Here is a 19,953-nt window from a genome sequence, read left to right on the forward strand (position 1 = left end):
ATGTACTTTACACTGAAGCAGTGCTCAAGCATGTTGACAAGAGTTCTTCAGAAACTGCAGTTTTGATGTTCAGTTGTTAATCTGCTATTTTCTTGTTTTACATCTCTTTTGGGGATATACCGTGAATTATGTCAGCTTGTGTGAATGGAGGGAATGTGACTGAGAGATTAAATCCATTGTATTTATAAAGCTGGGAGTAGGAGGAAACATAAACGGGCTTTAATATCTTCACAGTTTCTTCCTGTCTATCCTAAAATAATTTTTCAAGTGCTATGTTTCCTTTAATGCCAAAATAATCTCTTGTTTGAGAAATATTGGCATAGACTTAAAAGATGATTTATCACTGTATGCTTTTCATTTTGTCTTGTTTCTCATGCGGCACAACAGAAAAATTCACTGTAAGTGAACCTGAAATTACTTATTGTACTGTTTTTGCCTGTAATTCTCAGTGTGTTTTTCTGTGTGTAGTGTTTTTTCTGAGTTGCATGTGAAGAAAAAGTAGATTTTGCTACATCTGTTTTTGTTTGATATTATGCTGTATCTGTTTAATCATTATGGCATACTTAAACTTTTGCTATGTCAACTAAACAACGTATTCATGGCTGCAGTTAAATTCTTGGAAAAATCTTTTCTGCAAGCTTCAGCTTTGTTATATCATAGTAATGCTTGACAGCGTCATGGTAGGTAAGGTCTGTGTGTCTCTGGTTTAGTTTTTGTTAAGAGTGTTTGACACTTTTATTAGTGCATTTTGAGCTGACATGCAGTATTTGTAGCGTCAAAGCTTATGAAACATGATTATTTAATGACTATTTAATTATTTAGATTTAGGTAAGTGTTTTTTAGCTAATGAAATCTTGGAACCCAAACTGAAATTTTCTTTGAAGTCTACTTTTTCAACTAATGACAGCTGAGAATATTCTTCTAATTAGGCCTGTCTTATGTTTGTCAAGTTTTGGCACCCTGTATTCAGATTCAAATCCACGTATTTTTTTCACTGATTGTGTTAGTTAAGTAATAATGTGAAAGGTAGTTGTGTATTTCAGAAACATTTATTTTTAAACAATTCTTTAGCTTCCAGCATTGGTAGGTCTGTAATCTGTGGCAAATTTTGCTCTACTTAATCCAAAATTTGATATTTCTTTCTTGCTGATGACCAATTTTGCCTGCTGATTTTTTCTAGTTAAAGGCATGTTCTGATGTTTGCATCTCTCTCAAATTCAGTGGTATTGTCAGAAAATATCAGAGGCTTCCATGGCCTGCACGTAGCAGGCAAATCTCTGTGAAGTTACAACGTTGTTGTAACATGTCGAATTTTCATGACAGATTATGTTGGTGCTTCAGACCAGTTTTTCATTCCATACTAATTGCAAACATGAGCCTCTAACGGAGAGAGCCTGTGAGGTTCATTCATGATGACAACCTCCACTTTGGTCTCCTACATCTACACAAAGTGTAGATGCACACGAAGGTTTGTCTGCAAAAAGAAGTCACCCTAGTGTAACTTGTTGAAAATAGTACAAAAAATAGAGAAGCACTTTGGTATAAAAATACTTATTTTTGTGAATTTCAGCCTCTTCCCAGTAATGTAAAATGACTGGGAAGCTGTGTCATACTAAAAAATGTCTGTACAGAGTGCAGTGTTAATCAAGTATGATAGTTTTGGTTGTACATAAATACTGGTGACAGTACTCATGGAGATGAGCTCACCAGATTAAAAGCCCTTAAAAAAATCAAAATGAAAAAGCCCACTTTGTGCAAATGATATGAAGAGAACATGGCTAAAATATAGTTTCTTTGCTTTCTGTTGGTTAGGTAGAACTTAGCTCTCACTTGCAGTGAGGCTGGAATGAGTTATACTGCATGATGACCTGTGCTGGATAATAAAGATAGCATGCAGTAGTTGAAAAAAAGGATGGTTGTTTCTCCAGGTCCAGTGACGAATGCTGATTGGGGTGTTCCTAGTCAGCAAATAAATTTTCCAGATAGCTGAAGATGGCTAAATTCTTCATTGAATTTGGAGGAGAGGTCCATAGAGCTACTTATTATTCCAAAAGGATGCAGAATTGGCTCTTACCTGCAGTTTTCCTGGAATCTTAGCTCCTAATTAGACCCTGTGATTTTTGAACACCTTTTGTGATTTTGTGCTGTTAGTGGCCTGATAAAGGGAACATATCTGAGGTAGTGAAGGACTCCATAGTGCAGTGCATTCTGCCTTCCACTCATGCAGTGGGCTGAAATTAATCGTAGCTAACACTTTCGTTGACAGCAGCAGCGTATCCAAGTTAATTTGAAGGATTTTAACAAGGTTCAAGTCCTGACATCCTATTCTGATGGTACTCGTGGAAATGAATGCATCCCATTGCAGAGTGGTGCCACAGTGCTCTGTAATAGGCCTTACGCTGTGGTGAAGTAAATTTGTTGTTTAAGTAGCAGTGTTTTGGTTTTGATGCCTTAAGATAATATATAACAGAGGTACTTATTCACTTTGAGTAAGACATGGTTCATCTTTGATCAGTGGTAGTAAGCTGCAAACATCAGTTAGTGCTTGTCTCACATGTAACGTACATTACTGTCACTCCAAATGTTGTCTGCTAAAGCTTGAAATACTTTGTGCCATCTGTTTAAATTTTCTAAGCATGGATAGAACCAAAATGATGTTTTCCCCACTTTTAAAGTGGCCCCTCTTACTGCTGCTTTTCTGCTTTGAGAACAACCATTGAGTCTTAAATGAAAGGGAGGTAAAAATTGGTGAAGAAACTGTATTTAATTAAGTCTGTTTAATAGTTCCATCTAGGATGCAAAAGAAACAAAATTTCAAGTTATCGGCTTTCACTGAGGTGTCAAAACCTTATGTATGCAATTCTTGAGCATTAGCATTTGTGCACATACCTAGAAGGATTTTTACCTGCAATATGTACTTGCCAGTGCAAAATTCAAGGTATAATGTCCTTTTTGTTGATATACTGACCGTATGAAAGTGATGGTTGGGTCACTGTTGCTGGTGGTGTTGCTGATGATTCTGGGAAGGTTCGAAGAGGGGCTTTTGCCTTTATTTCTTCCACCTGCCCCTGGTCATCTTCCAAAATCATTCACGGAGAATTTTAAAAACCATCACTCTGAATGAGTTGGAAAGCTCTGATTCTTTCTGATAACGTGCCTCAGACTGTCAATAGAAGCTGCTGTTATGCTATAGTATAAACAGTATGCTTTGATATTTCATATTTAAAAACAAACAAGGACAAAACAAAATCTTGCATTGTGTTATCAGATAAGTTCTTAAAAGAATTAGTCTCTGTGTTTATTTTCGACTTATTGTATATTCAGTAGGTAAATCTTAAAGTTTAGGATATCATGTGTACGTATGCTGAATTAACGTAAGTTGCTCCTCCAGGAGTGGTTATTCCACCACCAAAGCACTGTAATAACAGTGAAATCGGTTTATACTTAAGTCTTGTCCTAGAGAAATTAGCCACAAACTTCCTTCCTTAATTGTCCCGCAGAAAAACTCTGGTCTATTGTATTCTAGTTTTTTTTTTACTTGCAGTTAGATAAAAAGGAATGAACTGTGTTTGTGCCAACTGCTTTGCAGGTAGTTTTGATAAATTATATGTTTCTTATGTAACCCATAAGTGATTACCTTGAGCTGATGTTGTCTTCCCTTTTTCTCCACAACAGCTGTAACTCTGCGAGGAGACAGTGGTAGAAGATCGGAGATGAGAGCCAGGCGAGTTTCAGCATGTCTCTCAGATCATTCACTGGCTAGTGACAGTGGCGTGTTTGAAGCTTTAAGCAAAAGGTCAGGTGTATAAATACATAGTAACCCGGAAATATTCCTGTTCTGCCGCACGGTCTGAAAGAATTCATTGTAAATTTCTGAATACATTTTTTAAATTGCTATTTTAGTAACATGAGAATATTGGGTGACATGTTTTAGAAGAAAGAAGCTTTTTACATGCAGTTCCACTGTCATCTTCACACATGCCAAGTCCCTTTCACTTCATTGTCTCTACCATTTCAACACCCAATATTTTTCCCTTGAAAGATAGTTTTCTCAGCTTATTAGTTCTAAATCATAAATTTTATTTCAACTGTCAATAATAAAATATAATTCTACAGAGTACGACTTAGAATTCTGCGCAGCAAAGGATAAAGATCTAACTGAAAGGAAGATATATGTGAACTACTGAAAATCTAAAAATGTGTGGCTTGACCAAGTGATTGAGGGAGGGGTCAAGATGTGTAATTTTATTTAATTGTTTTAACACAATGAACAGCAAATGGGAAGAAGATAAAGATTTGAGGATGTTAAGGAAAAATGGAAAACAAAAGTAAAACTAAGTATCTTGAAAGAGTTGTATTCTAAAAACTTTTTTTTAATTTGTGAATTAGTTTTTCCTGTTCTGCGTGTTTTTAAGTAGATAGTTCCTCCTGATAATGTTACTGCATAGTTGCTTATATCAGCAAATGGCAAAATAAATGTTCATTTCATTATGTTTTAACAACTTAGGTCAGCATGTAGTTTACAGTGCTTTTATATTCTTGCAGGAATGAAGATATGGAAGAGCCTGTTTATGGTGATGTTGCCAGTAATGAAGAGCCGCAAATACATGTTGGATTTCTGTGAGTAATATTACTATTCTTTCTCCGTAGCCATCTCAGCAGGCGTTGCTCTCTAGGATGTTTATGGTTCTTAACTTTTTAATAAACTTGACCACAGTGGACAGTTTTAAGAAGTTTTGGAACTGAAAGCCTAGGTTTACTGGACTTACAGATTAGCTAAGTCACATACCGCTCTCTGCTGGGGATGTGCCTTGACCATTGTTCAGTTCCCTCTCAAAGCTGGCTGGTAAAAGGGTCTTTGCTGTTTCTTTCAGGAGCTTTTTCATTGTCTGGGGCATTAGTGTGAGTATGGATACAGGGCTGTGTCCCAGTGTGTGAGATCTGACTCTTTGTGCCAGAAAAAGGAGGATTATCTTAGGAAAGTCGCAGGTGAAGAGAGACAGATGGGTGCCTCCCAAATACAGCTTTGAAAGCCTGCGGTTAGGGCATGCTGTTGTCAGCAGTGGGAGCAGTGCAAGGGAGGGCAGATTATTGCACGGGATGTCGTATCTTAGACAACCCTCCAGAATCCTCTCTGCCCCTCGGAACAGTGCTGCCCAAAGCTGGGAGTTGTCAAACCTCAGCCAAGCTCGCTAGCTCCATTTCAAAATTCATGCTGATGCGAAAGAAATGATTTCTTCTTGTTGTTGTCATTAAGCAACAAAAAATTATGTAAACTGATAAATTACACCCACACCCGCACGCATGCACACACACACAGATAGATTGATATACATATCCCCCTTCCCTCCCCCCCCCCCCCCCCCGAGTACCTGGTTAAAACAAGGAATATATTTTATAAAACCTGCTCACAGTCAAGGGTCATGTTTTACAGTTAGGGAATATTATTCTTTTTTTTAACTTGAATAGTTCTTATACTCTTAGTTCTGGTAACTTCCTTGTTCTAGCTAATATTCTTATGGTTCTGTTATCGGAGTGTGGTATCTGTAGTTGCTTTTGATTTAAAATGATTTGTATGAGAGATTTGTTTGACTGCAAAAGATACTTTTACCGTCTCATAATCTTTTTAGTCTTGTATCTCCATCTCTTAAGCAAAGTATTGATATTTGGTGACTAATACAGGAAATTTATTTTGCAGGCATGACAGTGGAAGTGAGTGTCTCTTAGTCCATGTATTACAGTTGAAGAACTTTACTAGTCTTGTTGTTAAAGAAAACTGCAAAATGTAAGCTTAAATTTCACCCAGAGTCTGATCATTGCTTGTTTTGTGCCACAGTCTTAAATATCATGAATTTGTTTGCTTCCATGCAGTTTGCCATTTCTTGAGCAGACAACAGTATTTCTTGATTGACAAAAGGAAAGGAGGTGATTTTTATGAACACAGAGTGTCACTATTTTGGAAGCAGATGTCTAAATAGTTAACACATTTAGTCTCTACTCACTCGTGTTCTTACATGTTTGTTAGGCAAAGGAAATTTTGTATGAAAACAGCATAGTCATTCTTCCATCAACCCATGCCTTCTGGTGAAAAAGTTATCTACAGTATTTGTGTTATTCCAAATATGTTATTTCCTGTACAACTTCACTATAGCTTATCTGTAACATATCCCAGAATAATTTAGTGTCATTTCCCAAATTGCTAGGGTGCCATTGATATTGGTCAGTAAGAGAAATACTTTGCCTTTTATCTGAAAAAAAAACCCAGGAGATCTGCAGGCTTTTGTGGCCATTACAGATCTCCTTGAATATCTATGAAATATCTTTCTAAAATTATTTTATTAAAAAAATTAACTGGAAATCAGTACAAAGAATTGGATTTTTTTAACCTCTTTCTGTTTATGCCACTGCTTCCAATTCCATATGACATTACGTAGAACATTACTTTGTTCTAACAAACACCTCTTAAATAATGGCAATGTAAAAGACAGTCTTATCAAGTGATATGTATCTTAACCTATTTTGAAGAAATATGACCCATGAAATTTGTTGATTCTTATATCTGATGAGAGAACTTGTCTGAGAACTTTGGAAAATGGAGGTGTGGTAATACTGTTGTATTGTAAAATAAGTCATTCTGTGGGAGTTGTTCAATTGACGTAAATCTCACTGAATGAGTTGATCTTTGTTCAGAAAGCTTCATCTTGCTAACCCTGTAAACCACCAGCTGAAATGTTTGATATAGGTCAGTGCCCTAGTGGCAGTCTTTTGCTTTGTTTTCAGTGTGAGTACAAGGGAATGCTAGGGAAATATGTGAGTATTGTGTAGTACTCAAGTATGTTCCCTCATAATTAGAAAAAGAAGTAAATATGATCTGAAGAAGGTCATAGTGACTGTGACCTGGGAAAAGGATGACTTCGAAGGATTTCTTGGACATTGTAATTGAGGCAATCGGGCATCTTTAGTGACACTCAGAAGGGCAGTTCTGTCCCCCACCCTTCTCAGTTAATAACTTGGAGTAGAGTCAAGAAACTGTGTGCCTTCAGGATAAATCAATTCATTTGACTGGGCTTAAAAAAAAAAAAAAAAAAAACTACCAAAACCAGAAAAGCTTTTAGGCAGTTTAATGAACCCCTTCCTGCAACTGTATATTTACTGAATCAGACTTACTGGGGATGGGAGGGGAGATTACTTGCAGCAGGTGGTGAGTAGAGGAGTTGCTCCCTTTTTACAGGATTAGCTCTTAGAGCAGTTTAGCTAACTGGTGCTGCACTTTCCAGCACCGTAGCAAGCTCTTCCAGTTGTCCTCTAACCATTTCTTTGTCTGCCGGTGTCATCCCCTCTCTTGTGATGGCGCGAGCCTTTATGCAGTTGTGTAGTCAACTAGATTTTTTTTTTTTTTTTTTTTTTTGGTGCCAAGTTAGCTTTTTAACCCTGATAAGTTTCCTGACTGGGTTTGCTACATGGTTGTATGACCTTGCTTATTGGCAGAAGGGAAGTTATGGCAAGGAATAAGGTATTACAGGGGCTGGACAAGCAGAGAGGATAGGGAGAGCACAGAAACACTCAACTTTTAAGTAGCTCTGCTGCCTTCTGCCACATTAAAAGTGGTTGTAGATTTTGATTTTTTATTTTATTTTATTTTTTTGCATGGAGACTCAAATGTAACAGTAGCAGATATGTAAATTTTGCATTCTGAGATGGCAGATGAATGCATTGCCTGTAGGCTTCTCTTGTCTTCCTTTTGTGCTGAGCTTCTCAGGGAAAAAAGATGCATGCTCAGTGGGTGAAAGGAAGAAATGGAGCAGTGACACAGTGCAATTCAGTTGCCTAAACATAGGCATCTATTTCTATTTGAAATGTCATAGCACAGCACCTGGCCTCCAGCTGCTGCTGCTCAGGAGGGCTGTAGCGGTCCCATAGATCCTATGTCATATTTGCCAGCCCCATGTAGATGCCTCAGATACCTCAGGGCATCTCAAGTGGCACTTGGTGCCTCTGCTTAGGCAACCGGTTTTCATCTCTAAATTGTATTGTCTAGGTTTATCAATAGTGTTAGAAAAAGTCAGGGTTTCCAAATCAGCTTTGCAGTTCTTCTGTGTTAAGAATACAAAGCAAATTCCTGTAACAAAGCTCTCAGAGCACATTCTTAATGTAGAAGTTACATTTATGTTTTTGCTGAGCTTGATTTTCAGAAATGCAAAACATCAGAAGGTAGCTTTATCTCAATTGTGCTATTTGTCTATTTTGCTCTTCCCAGTCATGTGAGAGTTTATTTGCCACCACTTGAGTCAGGCACACCAACCACTTACTGCTCTAGATCTTTGGAATTCCAAACTCCGTTAATATTTAATGAAGTTTTCCGAATCCCTGTGCATTCAAGTGTTTTGAAATTAAAATCACTGCAGCTGTATATCTGTTCAGTTGACCATCAGCAACAAGAAGAACTATTGGTAAGTGGTCCTTTTTCTTAAAAGCCCTGTGATATGGGGAGCTAAAGTTACTTGAAGAATAATCTTCAAGATTAGAAAGAAAAAGTGAAAACTTTGTTTTTTTCATAAGAAGTGCTTCCAGAATCCTATATTAATGTGTTTGTAAGGAACTTCTTTTAGTAAAGTTTAGAGTAGTTGTGGCTGCTCACACATGTAATTGTGGCTTTGTTAATTAAAAAAATAAGTGTAAGTAATTCTTAAAGATGGTTTTTTTTTTAAGTTGAAATACATGCCCTTTGGTTACAAAAAGAATCAGAAGTAATTAACAAAATTAGCAGAGGCTGATAATTAGAGCATTTTAAAGAGTACTATTATTTAATATTACTGTTACATTGCAGAGCCATATTTAGAATTGATATTTGCATTGTTTGCTATGGAATTTAGTAGCTAAGGAGTTAATTTTATTTATTTAATATATTTCTTACAAATGTCTGCTTTGGGGAAAGTTAGCAACTGCAGATTTTTTGAGTATTGGTGTAAAGAGTAAAAGCATTTTGTAAAAATGAAACTCTTCTCTGAAAGACTTCCTTTTGACAAAAACTTGTTGCACTATAATAGTGGGCCAAGTAGGCTATTAATATATCAGTCTTTACTTTAAACTGATTAAGACCTCTAATGTAAATGTATTCAAATAAATGTAACCATTGTTTAAATTGTGTTAACTTCATTTAGTTATTTTCTAGTGTAAATATGCTTAAATAAATTTACCTGGGGCTGATGTCCTGGCTGTTTTGAAGTCAGCAGGCTGGCATTTCAGCGAGGAGTTTAAATGGTTTACTGAAATTGTTTTAAGCCTGTTGAGATAGTTAAGAGGTACAGGCAGCTCAGTGTCATCCTATACAATGGACACCGGGCATTTATTTTAGTAAATATGGTCATGAATGCATGTTTGCTAGCCTACCTATAAAACTAGATAGCATCTTATATAAACAATGTTTTTAATATTAACAGAAGCAGACCCAAGTGCTTGTCTGCAGTGGGAAGTTTTGTCATTTTTAATACTACAACCTAATTAAAGAGAAAGCATCTCAAGAATGGCCTGAGTATATGGTATAAAATGCTTTGTACTGATATAGTCTGTTCCTCTAGGAAGCTAAATAGCTATTTCAGTGTAAAGCATTTTTATATGGACATAAATGCGTCTAAGTCTAGGGTTGTTTTATTTAAATTGCTATTTCTAAATGAGCAAAAATGGTAGCTCTTCATATCATATTGGTAGGATTGTTTTCCATCATTCATAGTTTCAGTGCTGTTTTATCAGAACTTTTTTGACAGTAGTTGATAACATATTTTAGGATAAGTTAACAGTACCACTCAAAAAGAGAGCAAACAACATCATGTTTTTTAAGGTAGGTGCATTGAAGCCTGTATTCAAATATTACGATCATTGTCAGCTTTCGCAGTAAGTTGAAAATAAGCATGTTTTCAAAATGACAGATTGTTCGTTACCTCTCTTTGCAACTGTTGTGATGGCCTCTAATTCTCTTCCAAAATCTTTTCCAGTGAGATTACAGTCTTTTCCATCAATTTGATCCTCTGTATGTTTCTGAAGTTCCCGATGACTGCTTTCTTTTCAGTTAGATTATGGCAGTTTAATGCTTTCCTAAATGCAGAAATCAGACTGCAGTTTATCCCACGTCAAACAAATAGTTGTACATAACAGGGAAAGAAAATAATAGAAGAAATATTCTGGCAAATAGTTTCAAACTTCACTTGGAGGGAGATGTAAATGTACTGAACTTGCGGGATGGTCTTTCTGTTGCCTCAGCCTTTTGCTGATATGTGCTGCCTTGCTGAAAGACTATGTTCAGTTTTTCTACAGCTTTCTGAGACTGGTTCCTTAAGTTGGTTTATGTCTTCACTGGTGGCTTCATCAGTGTTGAGATAAGGGAGTTGTTACTTTCCATGCTGAGCATATATTGCTCCTGTTAAAACATCAAAGAAATGTGATTGCCTTTCTTGCAATCATGTGGCATTGCTGTTTCAGTCTCCGTTTCTGATCTTTTACAGCTCTGACCAACCAGTTATTCCCCATGTTTTAATTTATTTGATTTGTCCTCCCTGAGTGTAACACTTTGGCTTTCTGCAGTTTTTTTTTTTAATTTCCGAACATCTGTCCTATTTTTCTGATCCTTGTCTCATAAATTTTACAGTCTCTTTCACGTTGCTAAGAGATTTATAAATGCATGAACTATTCTTTTGTCCAAGTCATTAACAAATACATTGTATCAGAGCAGGCATGTGCCAGACTACTAGCAGACCCAGTTTGACTTGCTCATGGTTTCGAGTGAGTTCAAAATCTTGAGTTTGAGGTGAAATATCGATCGTTCCTATCAATAATGATAATTATTAACAGGTTTTGAGGGTGATTTTTACCCAATTAGTCATTCATTTTGTAGTAATGAGTTCTTTGGCATGCATTTTTAGATACTTTATAAGTATGATGTATAGGGCAGTGTCAGAAATCTTAAAAGTCAAAATACGTTTTATGCAATGTTTGTGACAGAGAAAAATAGCTTTCTCCTTCACCCCCCCCAAACAAACCCAGCATCTCTTAAGCATTCTCCAAGTCTGATGCAGGGGTGTGAATATTCGTGACAGATCTCTCTCTTACATTGTGTCAGAATAAATAGATACTTAGAAGACCTCTCTGCTTCATGCATTAGAAAAGTATCTATAGTATCCAATATACTGACCTAAAATGGCATTCTCAGTAATGAGCTGGATCCCAATATGACATACTTTTGCTGGTTTTAAAAACCGTTGTCCATTGTTCATTATACACCTGCTTAAACAGAGCCCCAGGGAACATTCAGCTTAGAAAAACAATAAAATAACTTTTGGATTATTTTCTAATTAACTGTTCCTTTACCTGCTCAAAACTGACTGCAGTTTCTGTATACATTTTGTACTGCCTTTGCACTTAAAATCAGTACATCCAGCTGTTTGTTTTGTGAGATCAAAACCAATTTTTACATGATTACTCCATCAGTATAAAAGTAAACATTCCAGGCATGTGATCCATTAGCATGGAAATGAACAGGTTGTAGCGATAGCTGGATAAAGCCAAAAGCAGTAATTAAATGCTAAATAATACAAAATCATATCTCCAGCCAGCAAAAGGATAAAAAAAAATGGCATGGATTTGCTCACAGCTGTTTTTCATTTAGGTCAGTGCTGCTTAGATATTTCTTAAGTGAGCACTGTCGGACAAGTAAGCTTACTTTAAATTTGGGAATACTTTTAGTGGGAAGCTTCCATTAAAACTTTTATCACCTGAATTTGGGATATGTAAGGATGGTTTAGAAAATGGAAAAATAGAATTATGGCCCATTTGACTAACTTATGATGTAAATGGGCAGAAAAAAATAAATTGTTTTACAGGACCATTTTTTCCCTTTGGCAGATGCTTGTGAGAATCAGAGAACTGAAGAGTATCTCAGTATATAGTTCTGTCAAGTGAAACTAGATTAACTGGAAGTAGTGATATTGCTTAATAATGTCAATTTAAGCAACTGTGAAAATCAAATATGTAACTGAGGGAGAGTGAGGGTTTTTTTATAAAATATTAGGAGCTAAGGGCCAGAACAATCACACCAACATCAGTTGTAATGATTTTATTTTTCAATTAAAAAAAAATTAAATATCCATATCCTGACCTTTTTTAGGGGTAACAAGAAGCAAGAAAAATCAGTATTTCTTATACTTCATAATGCAGTTATGAAACAAATCTGTCTACTTTTAAGAGAGACTTTTTTTTAAGAGACTGTTAGGATTTGATAAAATTGTTTTTACATTATAAGTGAAATTGTAAAGGAGAGGGCATCTATCATATTGTGTATGTTTATCTTACTGTGGTCAATGTTGTTTGTTGTTTGCAGGGCATTGCTCAGATCAATCTGACTGATTCAGAGAGTTCTGGTGAGATGCAGCTTCACTGGTATTCTGTTCAGATCTTCACTGGTTCAGACCCCCAGAGAGCCAAGAACAAAAATCAGTGTGAAGAAAGTATTCCCCGGTCTTCTGGAAATGTAACTACAGTTAAAACAGTATGGCTGGGAAAAAGTGACTTGTTTACTTTATTTGACCTTCTGGGCAGTTGCTTGTGATCTTATCTCTCAGGTGCAGTTTTGTTTGCAAAGTGCTCAGAAGGTGATGTCTTAATTTAGCTTTTGTGGTAAGGATGGGTTATTTAAAGAATAATTAAAAGCCAGATCATATCTGGACAGGTGCTTGAAATAGTTCTTTGTGTATCTTTGTATGCACAAGCTGCAGGTTGACTTACTGCTATTCATTGAAAGTTTGTGCCACTGCACTGGAAGAGGTTGCCAAGAAAGGCTGTGGAATTGCCATCCTTGGAGATTTTCGGTACTCGAAGGGCTGTGGTGCAACTGTGAAGCTGTCCCTACCTTGAGCAGGAGGTTGGACTAGCTGACATCCAGAGGTCCCTTCTGGCCTAAATTACTGGATGATGCTTCACAGTGTGATAAAGACTCCCATCCCAGAAATAGTTCTGACTGAGCTCAGGTTTTTTAGTTTATCTTGTGAACTGCTATTCAGTACAGCTGTAATGCATTCATTTTCTGCCCTGTCTCTGTTTGAAGTCCCACTCATGGAACACTATCTACTTTTTGATCACTGATATTCAGGACAGATTTTTTTATGAACGTACAATGATGATTTTTTTTTCTCTGAATAATATATGTTAAAAACAATGCTTGTTCAAACAGTTTTATTTAAAATATAGTTTACCTTCCAGGATGCAGTGACAGCCCTGTTAGCTAGGACCACTGCCCAGCTGGAAGCAGTAGAGAGAGAGCTGGCAGAAGAGAGAGTGAAACTTGAGTACACAGAGGAGGAAATCCTGGAGATGGAAAGAAAGGAAGATCAGGCAGAAGCTATCTCAGAAAGGTAAAAACAGTAGTTTAAATACCTCAAGAAATAGCCGAGTGGTGTTTACACTGTGGTTTTGGTCTAAAATACAGCAATAGAAATAGCAGATCCTTATTCTGAGATCTGCTCCCTGTTAGTGTTAAGGGTATAAAATACTTTTATCCTGTGATTATGTGCAAACTGAAAAAAGCCTCATTTGAATAGCTGGCTGATTTTGTAGGACTTGTAATTTGGGGAGTGAGAAAGCATTTTTAGAGCAAACAAAATTTGCTGGGAATGTGCTGTAATGGCTTTACAACAGCAAAGTACTTAAAGATTTTGTCGTCATACGGGAAAATGTCAAAGGATTTTTTTGAGGAAATTAGGAAAGATGATTTTTGGCATGAAAGGTATTTGCTTTTCTGTATATCTGCAGAAATGCAAGTGGGTTTTGTTCTTCCTTTGAAAAGTTTGTATTTCTACTGCAGAAATAATACTCTAAAATGATAAACTGGCTTGGATATTGAAATATATAAATGCTATGCATAATTTCATGCTTTTTTTCATACCTGAAAAATCCTTGTAATGTTCTGACTTTAGGAGCTGGCAAGCAGAATCTGTTGACAGTGGATGTAGTAACTGCACCCAGACTAGTCCTCCTTATCCAGAGCCATTCGGTGGGGATTCATTACCTGGACATATGTTTGCAACTCAAGCGGGCCAGTATAGTTCTGGAAAAATGCAGCCTCTGCCACTAAAGGTAATGAGAGAAGACACTACAGTGCTGAAACTGCCACGATGCCTGGCACGCACGCGGTGCCTTATGGCTGCTTGTTGAGTTCAAGTATGAATTGATCAAGAGAGAATTGGAAATAACATTAGCAACCGTGTATGAGCACTGCCTTGATGACAGCAATGTGCCTTTTGGCTTTTCAAAAATGCCCTCTTTAGGGCTGTTTTTTTTGTTTTGTTTGCTAGACATTTTCTGGACGGAATTAGTCTTTTACACCAAAAGATGAGCTATTTTCACTTCTGCCTTTATCCAGGCTGTAAATTTGCACTTGTAACAACAACTATGTTGACTTGAAATCGTCACAGAAAAGATCATGCTCAAATTCAAGTGCTCCTGAAAATAAGAATTCCTGAAAGAATTGTGAAGAAAAAGCTCAGTGTTTTAACAGTATTGCTGTTTCAGTGTTACAATGAATACAGTTGAAATTTTCAAAACTAATATGCCAAAACTGATATATATAAAACGTTTTGTATCCAAGATATGAGATATTGAAAGTAATCTTCAACAAGCTGAAATCGGCACACTTCCATTGAAGTAAAGGAACATAAGCTCTTTGTACTGCCTTTTGGGAAGATCATACTTCCTGTTGAGGAAAGAGTTATCTTAAAGTTTGGAGGCTTTGTTAGAGTAGCGTATGTCTGTTACCTTCTTATGTATTCCTTGTGTTCTTTTGAATTCCTCTAGTTTTAAGGTTATTCCTTGCTTCAGAATCACATTGCTTTTTGAAAGGTGACTCAGTCTTCTCCTTCCACTGCGATAGGAGATCAGGTAGCAGCTTGGTTAGGGCTGAAGAGTTGATGCTGAATGCAGTCTTTGTGCTCTGCAGTTTTAAAATGAATCTCATGATGATTTATGTTACAGCAAAGGCTTCTGAAAACTTATCTTACACTTTTGAATGATATTGTTTTAAAACTTTCTAAAATGAGATTTGTTCTCTGTATTCATTATATCTTGATCATAGCTAACAGAGTGAATTGCTTACTTTTGATATTGTTGAAAAATCTGGTTGTTTCTGGTGAGAGAGAAAATACGAAAAAAATTTAAAAAAAAATTCTTCACTGAAATTTTAGGTGGATAAGGAAACTAACACTGAGGATCTGTTTCCTGAAGAAGTTGCTATTCTTCCAAAAGAGAGAACTAGCCGCAGGCCACGAGGTTCTGCTTTTGTTCGTAGTAGCACTATTGTTCGTTCCCAGACCTTCTCGCCTGGAGCACGAAGTCAATATGTTTGCAGAGTGAGTAAGGCTTAAAAAAAAAAGGGGGGGGGAGCAGGGGAGGGACTCGTGTATAGGAAAGCAGATTCAAGTGCTGTGTATATTTTTATTAATTTTTTCCTAAACTTGGTTTGTTTTTATAAGAAACAGATATTGCTTTTAATATTAATGAGTAATCTGTCATTGAATTTAAACATTACAGTGGGAAAGAGGTCCCCCAGTTCTGTTTCTTTATTTTTAAGAGTTTAATACCAAATTTATTTCAATCAAAATTTAAGAACCTACGATAAATTAGACCTTAGGCTCCTTCCCGTCTTGGGCAACCCAAGATGTTAGGCTAGAATGATTCATCTTACAGAGGTACAGTCATTTCCCTGCTGTCTAATGAGGTGTATAAACAGCTAATATAGAAGCCATATTTAACTTTCAGGTATGCAGAAGTTGGGAAAAGGGGATTGACTGCCTAATCTTATGGTTACGGCATAAATCTTCTCAGGAGTTTTTTGTTGCTGTTGTGAATGTTATAGTCATAGGATGCCCACTACAGTGGGACCTTTTTCAGGATTCCTGAGTGCTGCCCTGGTGCAAATAATTGAGAATTGGTGAAACAGTTTTCACGCTCATGCTGAATCGTTGCTATGTTCGACTGCAAAAGGCTTATTATTTAACATTGTTGCAGAGTCAACACATCAGTATTGATTTTGCTATATTAGTAGAATGCAAATAGTAGTAATTGTACACTTTTCATAAGCTTTTGAGACTTTGAGTTTGAAAATGTGGTAATGATTTTAACACTTTTTTCCTTAAGAAACATAACACTAAGCTTTTATGTTTTTTCCTAAACCAAGGATCTGCTGTTCTTTTCTCTCTGCTAATTACATTGCACACGGTGCATCTGTGGCTCAGTTTAAAGTGTGTTCACTTCAGTGTGTTTTCCCGATTCCGTATCCATTTATGACATATGGGAGTGTAAGACCCTTAGGTACCAGAACAAAGATAGCATAAAAGGGAAAGAATATTAAACAGTACAACCTCACATAATAATGCATCCGATTTTACTTCAAATCAGAGGAAATAAAGAGGGAGACGGTATAGTTTATGCTCATTACAGTATATGCCTTAGAAAAAAAGCATTAATGCCTTTAAGTCCCCCCCCCCTTTTTTTTGGTTTTGGGTTGCATTACCTTGGATAGTCAGTAGAATGATTCATCAAACACAGCTTTAAAATGTGAAAGATCATTTTGAAGGTTTTGAAGTGTTCTTTAATTATTGTAACTGTTCAGTATGAGCAGTATTGTGTATAAATTTATTTCTTTATAAATAGCTACAGGCAAGCATGTGATTGAACCTGAAAAAATACCAGTTACTTAGAACAAGACCATTTCAGTGCATTGTTCTAAATAAACCTCAAAAGAAAAGCAGTCCTGTTTTCTGAATGTAGACGACCTTGTAAGCATCCCGTATTTTCAATATCTTTTCTAATCAGCTGTATCGCAGTGACAGTGACAGTTCAACTCTGCCAAGGAAGTCACCTTTTGTCCGGAATACGTTGGAAAGGCGTACTTTACGGTATAAGCAGGTATACTTAGGAAACCGTTTTTTATTTTTTATTATATTTTATTAAATTGTTAGACCAGTGGTACTTTTATACCTAAGCTTTAGATGTCTACAGGTATATTGTGGTGTGTTTTGAAATGTATGAGGCTTCTGTAGTGTTATTAGTTGGGGGGAGGGGGTGGTTTTTAGGTTTGTGGGGTTTTTTTGTTTTTGTTTTTTGTTTTAGCTAAAAGGGAAAGATTGAGAAGTGAAATATAGTTGTGAACAATTGCTGAGGAAAAGAAAAGGTGTGGCTGATGTGATAATTAGTTTAACAGGTACTAAATTTGTATTGATTTTAGATATCAAGTTTGTTAAATCTTAAAAGCTAGTTTATAATGCAGGGTGCAGACCCACAGAAGTGTGTGGGAATGTGACAGAAGAAACCTTGGTACCCTCCCAGGCAGCCTAGCAAACCTTAGTATTTAAGGCTCAAGTGTTTAAAAATGATAGGTTAAATTCTCCTTTCCCCCCACCCCCCTCTCAGCAGAAGTGGACAGAGCAGGAAAGCATTTTGTTCCTTGTAAATCAATGGCCAGTACAGCTGAGCCTGAAAGGCAGAGGTTAATTTCTTGCTGGTGTAGGCAAGCAGAAATTCATGGCCCCCATTTTGATTCAGAAAGTATCTTAAATCCAATACTGAATAAAAATCGTGTAATGGGAATCCACTGCTCAATACAGTGTTCTCTAATATCATGATACGGTTATGAGTATTTCATATTGTATTTTTATCAATTTTTCATATTGCATTATTATCAGCATAACATAAAAGTTTAGTCCATAAACTTAAATTGGTTGAATATTTACAAGCCAAAAGGAGTAAAAGGAGGTAATAGAAAGAATTAATTGAAAAGGTTTTATCTACTGAACAGAAAACCCCTAAAGCTAGTTAACCTTGCACTGTGGGATATGAATAATCTCTCCAAAACTTTGTGTCAAGGAAAACTTCCATGTGTGAAGTAAATGCATAAAATGTATGTCCTATGTAGCTAAAAATAGGCCAGTGCACCATGCTGAGAGTAATGTATTGTGCGTTTATTTGAATCCTCATAACTTAGCAGTCCTGCAGATCATCTTTGGCTGAGCTTATGGCAAGGACGTCCCTAGACCTGGAGCTGGATCTCCAGGCTTCCAGAACTAGACAGAGACAGCTGAACGAGGAGATATGTGCTTTAAGAGAGTTGAGGCAGCGTCTGGAAGATGCCCAACTCAGAGGGCAGACTGATCTACCCCACTGGGTCCTTCGTGATGAGCGATTCCGAAATTTGTTGAAAGAAGCGGAGAGGCAGGTATGGTAGCATGAAATGGGCACTCAACATGTTAAGAAAGCTTTAATCCAGAAGTTTCTGTATTGTGAAAACACCTATAAAGAGCTATGTTCGCAGAGCTTCTATAATATGGAGTATTTCAAACAATTAATGTTGCTTCTGTATTCCTGTAGTTGCCACAGTGAAAACATGATTGCATTATTACCAAACTGTGTATTTAGTGGAAGACAGTTACTGGAGAACGGTATCATTTGCCATGTCAATAGTTGTTCTACAAGATTATGTGCAAAACATTCAGTGTGTATGGTATTTTAAAGTATTTCCTTGGTGTTTTTTCAAAGGTTTAGATATTATTGTTGGAACTTCAACAATTTCTTTACCTTTGACCTCTGAAGTAAATTTTGTTGATTTCATGTTCCACTTTTTACAAGTATTTGGAATGTTCTCTAAGTGTTCAGTTTTTTCCCTTTCTTGAGGAAGGAAAATATAAGCAGAAAGTGGCAAAAACTGTAAAATAAACAATATTTCCACTGAATTATAAGAGACAAAGAATGAGCCTATCTTTAATTTTAAGGTCTTGTTTGACCAATCCAAGTGCAATAAATTTCATTAATGGAATATTAAGAGCATTAAGAGATGAAACAATACTGTCAGACTTTTGAATGTATGGTTCTCAGTTTGGCTCTTTCAGACAACATACTTTTGTAGTTTTACTGTGATGAGTGAAAAAGAATATTAGTTTAACCTAGGTGTTCTTCTGTTTTATTCATTCACGTGATCATTTTTAATATTATGTTCTCATTACTTGTTTTCAGACAAGACAGACCAAATTTGAACATCACCAAGAACAAGCAGCTGAAAAAATGCTTAAGAAAGCATCGAAAGAAATTTATCAGCTGCGTGGGCAAAACCAGAAGGAGCCTATTCAAGTGCAGACTTTTAGGTAAGTGGTAATGTGTACTGAAATAGCATAGCAACAGTTCCTTGCAGAGATTAAACCTCTCTGAAACATCTAACTCAAATTCCTTGTGTCTTGAATATAGCCAGTAATTTATAACTGTATGATGATTTGGACACATGACTTTCCTTTAAGCTATTTGTAGTGCAGGGAGCCAAAATCAAGGTAAAATTGCAGTGTTACAATTCTGAAATACACATCAAATACAAAAAAAATCTTCAAGTGCACACATAACTTAGGTAATGATGAGCAGCCTAAGCTCTAAGAATCAAGTGCAAATGATATGCCAATTCTTCAATGCCAGCCTGTGGGCATAAATAGTTTTGTTTAATGTTATACATACACATTACTAGTTACACTCTCTCCCTAAAAAATATTCCTTGATATTCTAGCTGTTCTCTCAAGAAACCTTTTCTCTATGCCTTATTTCCTGTTTCATTTGTGTTCACCTGCTCTGTGTCCCCTCTTAGTTTTATTCTTTATGAGAGTATATTTTGTTTACAAGTGGCAAGATAAACATTATTGTGTATTTCAGAGGAAGATTTTTATTACTTAAGCAATTCTTTTTTTTTGCTTTTATTAATAAAAACACTAGGAGTAAGCAAATGTTACTAATACAGTAATTGCTTAGGGGAAAACTCAGCTACAACATTACATTAGACTACCTAATCCAGTGCTTTGAATTTTAGAACTTGTTTACTGGGAATACTGAAATGAGATAGAAAAGCTGTCTGTCCTTTAATATAATTTTTTGCTTAAATTA

The 19,953-nt window shown here is 36.3% G+C and overlaps 1 protein-coding gene across 3 annotated transcripts in view; it reads left to right on the forward strand.

Moving 5' to 3' along the window:
* Positions 1-19,953, forward strand: part of WWC3 (WWC family member 3) — a 125,936-nt gene that overhangs the window by 82,951 nt on the left and 23,032 nt on the right. For 2 of the 3 annotated variants that reach the window (XM_067296454.1, XM_067296449.1), the window contains exons 12-22: positions 3,676-3,796; positions 4,546-4,620; positions 5,699-5,785; positions 8,258-8,450; positions 12,371-12,520; positions 13,249-13,400; positions 13,962-14,121; positions 15,225-15,389; positions 16,855-16,947; positions 18,023-18,253; positions 19,048-19,175. In XM_067296454.1, coding sequence (XP_067152555.1) covers positions 3,676-3,796; positions 4,546-4,620; positions 5,699-5,785; positions 8,258-8,450; positions 12,371-12,520; positions 13,249-13,400; positions 13,962-14,121; positions 15,225-15,389; positions 16,855-16,947; positions 18,023-18,253; positions 19,048-19,175 — 1,555 coding nt within the window. The remainder of the gene's footprint in view (positions 1-3,675; positions 3,797-4,545; positions 4,621-5,698; positions 5,786-8,257; positions 8,451-12,370; positions 12,521-13,248; positions 13,401-13,961; positions 14,122-15,224; positions 15,390-16,854; positions 16,948-18,022; positions 18,254-19,047; positions 19,176-19,953) is intronic. The other variant, XM_067296461.1, reaches the window with a different exon arrangement.

The sequence above is a fragment of the Apteryx mantelli genome, chromosome 1 (assembly GCF_036417845.1).
Source record: "Apteryx mantelli isolate bAptMan1 chromosome 1, bAptMan1.hap1, whole genome shotgun sequence".
In the NCBI taxonomy this organism is placed as follows: Eukaryota; Metazoa; Chordata; class Aves; order Apterygiformes; family Apterygidae; genus Apteryx; species Apteryx mantelli.